This window comes from Palaemon carinicauda, chromosome 29, assembly GCF_036898095.1.
Source record: "Palaemon carinicauda isolate YSFRI2023 chromosome 29, ASM3689809v2, whole genome shotgun sequence".
Classification (NCBI taxonomy): domain Eukaryota; kingdom Metazoa; phylum Arthropoda; class Malacostraca; order Decapoda; family Palaemonidae; genus Palaemon; species Palaemon carinicauda.
In genome coordinates this window covers 91738826-91748672 of record NC_090753.1, presented here as the reverse complement: position 1 = coordinate 91748672, position 9847 = coordinate 91738826, and the positions used below count along the sequence as shown (strand labels likewise).

Here is a 9847-nt window from a genome sequence, read left to right as displayed (position 1 = left end):
GCAACAGACCTTGGATTATGGTACGAGTGAAAATTGCTTGCGGGAATTCATAAAAATACAGCAGCCTAATTTTAATATATTTCCAGTGACGCAATATGACAAATTCGTAGATAATTTGTATTTTTCTTAACTATACAAACCTTAGCTATTTAATAGGGGTATTACTTTCAGCGTAGCTTAAATGATGAGCCATTAATTTTTAACGAGGGTTTACTACCCACACCGCTAGTTAGCGAGGGTAGGGGAGGGTAGCTTGCTACCGACCCCTCTCACACACACACACCTGTGCTTGAGCTCACTTTGCTTGGAGGTAGGACTTCAAAGGGGATAGGGCTAGCGGGAAAAGTTTGGTTAAATAGCTACGGTTTGTATAGTTAGGAAAAATACAAATTATCTACGAATTGGTCATTTGTTCCGTAACTGTAATACAAACCACGCTATTTAATAGGGGTGACTCACCCATTAGGAAGGGTGGACGTTCCAGCCAATCTGGCTTTTTGGCTTTGCCCGGGGGCTCGATATTTGAGTGTGTAAGCACCCATGAAATAAGGAGTCCCTGCACCTCGCTAGAACCTTGCTATGCAAGGACTGCGGCCTAAGCAAGATGTGTGTGAAGGTATGAAGAAGTGTGACTCGTCCTAGGAAGTTGTTCTGAAGTTCTTTAGATGGAAACTTGTAGACTAGGACTTTCCCAATACCACCTCGTCAGGATATGGGGACATGACAGTATTAGTCTTAATACTAGGAACACAAGGAAGCATGGCTTACCTGCAGTGGTTTGAGGTCAGCTATGCAGAGAACCCAGGATGCTGCTTTCCCCAAGAGAGGGGATGATGAAGAAAAGAATAAGGGCCAGTCAAACTTTTTCATTTATGCAGACTAAAACTGGGTAACAATGCCCTCAACCTTCTGCTACTTGTCCAATAAGGAGCTTGAAGTTTTAAACCAGCTGTTGTGCAGCCACCACAGGACCGATAGAGAACGCATCGAGCCTCCTGTGGGTCACGTCTTGCAGGTAGTGGGCTGTGAATGTTGTTTGACGTTTCCACACCCCAGCTTGAAGAACCTACTTCACTGAAAAATTTCTTTGAAGGCCAGGGACGTAGCTATGCCCCTGACATCATGTGCTCTAGGGCGACGTGACGGAGGAGGATCTGGATTCAAAGCCAGGTCAATGACTATACGAATCCATGCAGAGATGGTGTTCTTGGTGACCCTCCTCTTAGTCCTTCCTGTGCTGACGAATAGTGCTGGCACATGAGGACGGACTGCAGCTGTTATTTTGAGGTATAGCCTCAAGCTCCTTACTGGGCATAGTAAGAGATGGTCTGGGTCATCTGTTACAGAATGGAGACTAGAAATCTGGAAGGAGTCGAATCGAGGATCCGCCACTCCAGGATTCTGAGTCTTAGCAATAAACTCAGGGACGAAGCTGAACGTTACCTCCCCCATCCCCTTGAATGGACGATGTCATACGAGAGACCATGAAGTTCGCCGACTCGCTTGGCCGAGGCCAAAGCTAGCAGCAATACCGTCTTCCAAGTTAGGTGGCGATCTGATGCCTGGCGTAATGGTTTATAGGGAGGTCTCTTAAGAGACCTGAGAACTCGAACCACGTTCCATGGGGAAGGTCTCACTTCCGACTGAGGGCAGGTAAGTTCATAACTACGTATGAGTAGAGAAAGTTCTAGCGATGAAGAAATGTCCATTCCTTTCCGCCTGAAGGCTAGACTCAAGGCTGAGCGATAGCCTTTCACTGCCGAGACTGAAAGGCGCATTTCTTCCCGGAAATGCACGAGGAACTCCACTATTGTTGGGATAGTGGCATCGAGTGGAGAGATACCCCTTCCACGACACCAACCACAGAAGACTTTCCACTTTGCCTGGTAGACTGCTGCAGAAGACTTTCGCAGGTGTCCAGACATCCTGATAGCAACTTGTTGCGAAAATCCTCTCTCAGAGAGGAGATGCTGGATAGTCTCCAGGCGTGAAGTCGTAGTGAACCTACGGCTTTGTGGAAGATGTTGGCATGTGGTTGTTTGAGAAGATTGTGTCGTGGAGGAAGTTCTCTTGGTAGCTCCATTAGGAGTTGCAGAAGGTCCGGGAACCATTCCGCGTAATGCCATAGCGGAGCTATGAGGGTCATGAAAGATTGACCGATGTTCTGGTCTTGTTGAGTACCCTCATCCTCAGACAAAACAGGGGAAAGATGTAAACGTCGATGTTGTCCCATCGTTGTTGGAAAGCATCTTGCCAGAGAGCCTTGGGGTCTGGGACTGGGAACAGTACAGCGGGAGCCTGAAATTCAGGGCCGTTGCGAAAAGGTCCACAGTCGGAGAATCCCACAATGTCAGGACTTTGTCGGCTACTATATGATCTAAAGACCACTCGGTACTCATTTTCCGAGATGCTCTGCTCAGATTGTCGGCGAGAACATTCCTTTTGCCTGGAATGAAGCGTGCCGATAATGGTATCGAGTGGATTTCAGCCCATCTCAGTATTTACTGCTAGATGGGATAGTTGCTGCAAAAAAGTACCTCCTTGTTTGTTAATGTAGGTCACTACTGTGGTGTTGTCGCTCATCACCACTACAGAGTGACTTGCCAGGTACTGTTGGAACTGTTGAAGGGCCAGGAAGACGGCCTTCATCTCTAGGAGATTTATATGGAGATACTTTTCTGACTCTGAGCAAAGGCCTGAGGTCGTGTGGTGCAGCTCGTGGGCCACCCACCCTTTCTTTGAAGCGTCCGAAAACAGCATCAAATCCGGGGGCGGGGAGGACGAGAAGATCCACTCCTTTTCGTAGGTTCTCGTCTGACACCCACCACTGGAGGTCCTTCAGTTCCGCAGGTCCCATGGGGATCTGGACGTCGGGGGAATCGTAACCCTGATTCCACCGGGACTTGTCGCCACTGGAGGGATCTCATCCTGAGGCTCCGTTGGGAACTAGACGAGACAGCGATGAAAGGTGACCGAGGAGACATAATCACCATATGGCAGGAAGTTCTTCTCGTCTGAGAAAAGGTCTTGCGACTCTCCTCAGCCTTGCTATCCTGTCGTCTGATGGGAAGGCTTTGTGGAGATTGGTGTCTATAACCATGCCTAGGTATACCAGTTTTTGAGTGAGAAGCAGTGAGGACTTCTCGAGATTTACCATGATCCCCAGACCTTGGCAAAGTCTCAGAAGTTTGTCTCGGTGTTGAAGAAGGGATGACACCGAGTCTGCTAGGATTAACCAGTCGTCCAGATAACAGAGGAGACGGATGCCAATCCTGTGTGCCCACGATGATATTAGGGTGAACACTCTGGTGAAAACTTGTGGTGCTGTGGAGAGACCGAAGCACAGCACCTTGAAATGGTATTTTTTGTTGTCTAGGCTGAATCTTAAGTACTTTCTTGAAGACGGATGGACTGGGATCTGAAAGTACGCGTCCTTTAGGTCCAGTGTACACATGAAGTCTTGCGGTCTTACTGCTAGTCTGACCGTGTCCGCCGTCTCCATGCTGAACGGAGTTTGTTTGACAAACTTGTTCAGAACTGAGAGGTCGATGATTGGTCTCCAGCCTCCAGACGCCTTCTTTACAAGAAAGAGTCGACTGAAGAAGCCTGGAGATTCGTCGAGGACCTTTTGGAGAGCGCCCTTCTTCAACAAGGTCTGGACTTCTGCCAGAAGGGCTTGCTCCCTTACCAATCCCATGGCAAGGGAGCTCAATGATTCGTCGTCAGGGGAGGTAGAGATGTTATGAACGGGACACGATATCCTTAACTGATCACGGAAATCATCCAGGAATCGGCCCCAAGTTGCTTCCACCTGTCTGAGCAACTTTGTAGACATCCCCCCACTGGTGGACATGCAGGGGGACTGCCAATCCTAGCGTTTGCGGCCTCGGCTGCTCCCTCTAGGATTCTTGCCTCTCCTGGAGGACTTTTTGCCTTTCCTATCCTTGACAGGAAAGGGCTTAGACACCACGGTCTTCGCTGCTGTCGTAATTTTAGCGGTCTTGACTGGACGGGACTGCTGTGGTGCTGGAGGCTTATAGGGCTTAGATGTAAAAGCCCTATGAAGGAGGGAGTCTTGATGAGACTTCCTCCACCTCTCAGCAGCCTGTTCCACATCGTTAGGCTCAAACAAGATGGATCCCTCTAAAGAGGAATGTCTGAGCCTATTTATCTCGGTGCTAGGGACCTTCTGCTGGAATCTCTCAGCTACCGCATCCCGACGTTTCAGGATGGTGTTTGCCCACAGTTCGAGACTTGGTGGGCCAGAAACTCGATCGTGCGAGTACCTGAGAGAAGAAGAGTCTCCATAGCTTTCCTGTTACGTTCTTTGGAGAAGTCCTCAGAACGTATCAGGATACCTAAGGTCCCAACCAGTTTCGTGGCTTGCATAGCTCACTTCGCAACTTTCTCCTGGTTAAGGATCTCGGTTGCCGAGAATGAGACTTGCCGGTTGGAGAGTCTCTCAAGATGGACTCCCCTGGTAAGCTCTTCCAACGAGTGGTGAAGCGTTAGAGCTAAACAAGGCTCCTCAAGGATCTCGAAGTACCTCCTCTGCTGTACGCGAGGAGGTGGGAGGAGCTTGTTAGTGGCACTAGAACGGTTGGTAGGAGGACATCACGGAGAGCTGTACAGAGATCCTGTCCCTGGTACTTTTAACCCCCTGAGACCAGGGCAGAGCTGCACTGGTCTTGGAGGGTTTCTGAGTACCGAATACACGGTCCTAGACCGTGTCCTTGCCCTCTCGAGGAGAGATCTCTGGGTCGGAAAACCCGTTGAGAGCCCTCATTAGAGTAAGAACTTGCCAAAACGCATGTTCTGACTTTTGTTGTTCTCCTCCTGACGTAGGACTTGAGGCGAAGTCTCCTGTCCCCAAAGGCTCTTCTTGGGGAGAGTCGCGGGCGTTCTCCGAGTGGCTAGTTGGCTCTATCTTGGTCCTAGTACAGGATTTCGGTAATGTTTTAGAGTCCTTAGATTCCTTCCTGGGAAGGATGTAGGACTCCAACATTGACGAAGATGGCAAGTTCCTTCCAGTTCCCCCCTGAGAAGACATCTCAGCGCGAGGAGAGGTTTCCCTCATTGGTACGATGGGGGGAGAGACTCTCCTCGCGTGATTCCCTGAGGACGGGAAATCTTTGTCCGACAGGGAAGGAGAGATAGTCTAGGGGAAAGAAGGAACCTGCCTTGAAGGCTTGCGTGGAGTCAATTTAGCCCTTGGAGAAGTTACCGCGTCTGGAACTCCTCTCTTTCTCTTCAAAGGGTAGAAACAGACAAGGAACTGTGACCTAATTCAGAGAAGACAGACTTGAACGCCTGCGTTACAGCTCTGATTAGTGCACTGAACCAGGGCTGTTGGCTGACAGACGCGCTGTCAGACATACCCCTTGAAGGGACAGGAATTGAAGGATCCCTGGGAGGAGTTCTCAATGGTGGCCTCGCGTGGAAAGGCTTTGGGGATCCTGGACCCCTCTAGATGTTTCCCTTCTCCCAAAATGCGCGCTGGTATGCGCTTGCGGGGAGGGAATGAGGCGATGGCGACCTTGCCGTGCGTAGTTCAGCAGTCTCGCGCAGGGGAGCATATATGGTGCTCGCGCGGGGGGGAGCGTCTATGGTGCTCGCGTGGGGGGGGGAGCGTCTATGGTGCTCGCAGCGGGGGGGGGGGGGGGGGAGCGTATATGGTGCTCGCGCGGGGGGGGGGAGCGTATATGGTGCTCGCGCGGGGGGGGGAGCGTATATGGTGCTCGCGCGGGGGGGGGGGGAGCGTATATGGTGCTCGCAGCCGGGGGGGGGAGCGTATATGGTGCTCGCGCCGGGGGGGGAGCGTATATGGTGCTCGCGCGGGGGGAGCGTATATGGTGCTCGCGCGGGGGGGGGAGCGTATATGGTGCTCGCCGCGGGGGGGGGGAGCGTATATGGTGCTCGCGCGGGGGGGGGGAGCGTATATGGTGCTCGCGCGGGGGGGGGGAGAGCGTATATGGTGCTCGCGGCGGGGGGGAGAGCGTATATGGTGCTCGCGCGGGGGGGAGAGCGTATATGGTGCTCGCGCGGGGGGGGAGAGCGTATATGGTGCTCGCGCGGGGGGGAGAGCGTATATGGTGCTCGCGGCGGGGGGGGAGCGTATATGGTGCTCGCGCGGGGGGGGGAGCGTATATGGTGCTCGCGCGGGGGGGAGCGTATATGGTGCTCGCACGGGGGGGGGAGCGTATATGGTGCTCGCGCGGGGGGGGAGCGTATATGGTGCTCGCGCGGGGGGGGGGGAGCGTATATGGTGCTCGCGCAGGGGGGGGGAGCGTATATGGTGCTCGCGCGGGGGGGGGAGCGTATATGGTGCTCGCCGCGGAGGGGGGGGGAGCGTATATGGTGCTCGCGCGGGGGGGGGGAGCGTATATGGTGCTCACGCGGGGGGGGGAGACGTATATGGTGCTCGCGCGGGGGGGGGAGCGTATATGGTGCTCGCGCGGGGGAGGGAGTGTATATGGTGCTCGCGCGGGGGGGGGAGCGTATATGGTGCTCGCGCGGAGGGGGGAGCGTATATGGTGCTCGCGCGGGGAGGTAGCGTATATGGTGCTCGCGCGGGGGGGAGCGTATATGGTGCTCGCCGAGGGGGGGAGCATATATGGTGCTCGCGCGGGGGGGAGCGTATATGGTGCTCGCGCGAGGGGGGGAGAGTATATGGTGCTCGCGCGGGGGGGACGTATATGGTGCTCGCTCGAGGGGGAGCGTATATGGTGCTCGCTCGAGGGGGAGCGTATATGGTGCTCGCTCGAGGGGGAGCGTATATGGTGCTCGCTCGAGGGGAGCGTATATGGTGCTCGCTCGAGGGGGAGCGTATATGGTGCTCGCGGCGGGGGGGAGCGTATATGGTGCTCGCGCGGGTGGGGGGGGGAGCGTATATGGTGCTCGCGCGGGGGGGGGGAGCGTATATGGTGCTCGCGCGGGGGGGGGGGAGCGTATATGGTGCTCGCGCGGGGGGGGGGGGAGCGTATATGGTGCTCGCGCCGGAGGGGGGGGGGGGAGCGTATATGGTGCTCGCGCGGGGGGGGGGGAGCGTATATGGTGCTCGCGCGGGGGGGGGAGCGTATATGGTGCTCGCGCGGGGGGAAGCGTATATGGTGCTCGCGCGGGGGAGGAGCGTATATGGTGCTCGCGCAGGGGGGGAGCGTATATGGTGCTCGCGCGGGGGGGAGCGTATATGGTGCTCGCGCGGGGGGGGAGCGTATATGGTGTTCGCCGCGGGGGGGAGCGTATATGGTGCTCAGCGCCGGGGGGGGAGCGTTATATGGTGCTCGCGCGGGGTGGGAGCGTATAAGGTGCTCGCCGCGGGGGGGGGAGCGTATACGGTGCTCGCGCGGGGGGTAGCGTATACGGTGCTCGCGCGGGGGGAGCGTATACGGTGCTCGCGCTGGGGGGGGGAGCGTATATGGTGCTAGCGCGGGTGGGAGCGTATACGGTGGGAGCGTATACGGTGCTCGCGCGGGGGGGAGCGTATATGGTGCTCGCGCGGGGGGAGCGTAATGGTGCTTGCGCGGGGGAGAGTAACGGGAATCGCGCGCGGGAGACTGCGGGCGCACAGGAGCGCGTGCGGGAGACTGTTGACGCGCACGCGCGGAGTGAATACTCTCCTGCGCTCGCAGGATCAAGGCGTTGAGTGTGCGGGCGCGCACGCGACAATTCACGCGTGCCTGAACCAGTCGTAAGGCGCACGCACGCAGGAGAAAGACCCCTAGCGCGCGGTGCGCGCCGTTGAAGCCTGAGGGCGCGAAACTGCAGGAGAGGATGGGCGAGGGCGCGTTCAGGCGACGGCGAGCGCTGGCGCGATGGCGAGATCTGCCGCGCAGGTGAGCGCTGGCGCGATGGCGAGCGCTGGCGCGTGGGAGAAGTCAACCTAGTTGACTTCCCAGTAGTGCCCAGATCAGAAGATCGTGGGTGCGCAGGAGAGATGACTGCTGGGCGTGGGCGCTGGCGCGCAGGAGATTACTGGCGCGTAGGAGAGCGCTGCCGCACAGGAGAGCGCTGCCGCACAGGAGAGCACTGCCGCACAGGAGAGCACTGGCGCGCAGGAGAGCGCTGGCACGTAGGAGAGCGCTGGCCGCATAGAGCGCTGGCGCATAGAGCGCTGGCGCGTAGGTGAGGGTTGGCGCGCAGCTGGGCGTGGGCATGTATGTATATGCTCAGGCAAAGCCTGGCAAGCAGGAGAACGTGGGCGCTTATGCGCGCGAGTGCGTGCATAGCACGTAGAAGAGCTGTGCTCCTGTTGGGATATATGCACGCGTTGGCGCATACGTCCTTGATGCCCTATGATAGGGTTTGTTGATGGGGCCTGACGAGCTACAAGAACGTGAACGTCAGGTTTCGGTGGCGCGGTTGCTCGTATCTGGATGCAAGAAGGGTGACGGCAGGTCGGCAGGTCTGTCGGGTGGAAGGTCGACGTGTCCTTTAAAAGGACGACCTTCGACCGAAGGAGATCGCGAACGATCTGCAGAAAGGTCCAGGACCAATGCAGGAACAGTCAGTGATCGTTGACGAAGCTCCTCTGCGGGAGACTGCATCGAAGAGGTTGAACCAAAGAGGCGCCTCCTCACCGCAGGTGAAGGAAGGCCTCTCTGGCGAAGAGGAAGACAAGCCTTGCGACGAATGCGCCCTCTGGGGGCCGTAGGATCAGCAAGCTGACCTTCTGCAGTCTTCCGAAGAGGAGTCTCTGTAAGTGAACTCCCCTGAAGGGAAGAAACACTAGCAGGAGAGACTCTGGAATTAGTTTTTCCCCTCGTTGGTTGAACAGGACCGGGAGAAACTAAGCCGTCAGCTACCATAGGGTTTGAAGAGGCAGAGGTGATGGGTGATACTGCATTGAATACCTCTGACACCACAGCGTCGACAATCGACAGAGGATCCACCTCTGTCGGAGGCAGCGATTGCTTGACAGCGGCACCCAACCGGATGTAGTCAAGTAAGACCTCCTTGGAGGGCGAACCCTCGAGCCCCAAGGAGGACCAAAACTGAAAAAGAGGGATTAGAGACATATCCTCCCCTGGGAGGAGAGGTGGAGCTGCTTCGCTAGGGGAAGCAACATCATCTCTCGAACCCCGAGTTTGGTAAACAATACAATGGCCTTCGCTACCACTCGACGGTTTCTCGAAAGAGACCGACCTAGTGGGAGCTTCGGAGGAGGTTTGGGCAACGAAAGAAGAGGCCTTGGGTTTTTCTCCTTTCAAAGAAATCTTCGAAGGAGAAATATCCCGTTTGGACTTCTCCTTCCGTCGCCGCGAAAACCTCTCCCACTGGGAGGTACACCACTCCCTACACTCACTACACCTGTTATTGCTATCACACCGTTGGCCCCTACAAGAAGGACAAAGGGCGTGAGGGTCGGTCTCGACCGCCGACATGAATGTTCCACAGGCGCGGTCGGGAAATCCAGGGCAGATGCGCATAATCGCAGAGGCCAACTTCACACACAAAACTAGAAGAAAAAGCAAAAAAGCATTAAATGGCTGCCAATGACAGCGAGGATGAAAGCGGACACGTCCGACTACCATCCGAGCCGAGAGCAAAGTGAGCTCAAGCACAGGTGTGTGTGAGAGGGGTTAGCAAGCTACCCTCCCCTACTCCCGCTAACTAGCGGTGTGGGTAGTGAACCCTCGTTAAAAATTAATGGCTCGTCATATCAGCTACGCCGAAAGTAATACCCCTAATAAATAGTGTGGTTTGTATTCCAGTTATGGAACAAATAGGAAATTCATTAAGGTTTTTATTGAAACGGAATGCCATGAGAAAAGTTATATTGATATGAAATTTGTCACACAGAGGTTTAGAATAAATCATTTATGATAATTTAGATAAATGTCAAAAC

General features: G+C 55.3%; 1 protein-coding gene across 1 annotated transcript; it reads right to left on the bottom strand.

Annotated features, from left to right (window-relative positions):
• Positions 1 to 7272: 7272 nt before the first annotated feature.
• Positions 7273 to 8107, bottom strand: LOC137622720 (uncharacterized protein DKFZp434B061-like). The gene is made up of 2 exons (XM_068353313.1): positions 7976 to 8107; positions 7273 to 7860 (listed from the first exon to the last, which is right to left on the bottom strand). Exons 1-2 carry the CDS (start codon positions 8105 to 8107, stop codon positions 7273 to 7275), a joined length of 720 nt encoding a protein of 239 aa, XP_068209414.1.
• Between the last annotated feature and the right edge of the window lie 1740 nt (positions 8108 to 9847).

Excerpts from the sequence above, each read along its gene's own strand:
- LOC137622720 (XM_068353313.1), bottom strand. The coding sequence starts at position 8,107 with ATGCGCCAGCGCTCTATGCGGCCAGCGCTCTCCTACGTGCCAGCGCTC. Across the intron at positions 7,861-7,975 it reads CAGCGCTCTCCTACGCGCCA|CGCTCGCCATCGCGCCAGCG; the intron begins GTAATCTCCTGC and ends CCCACGCGCCAG.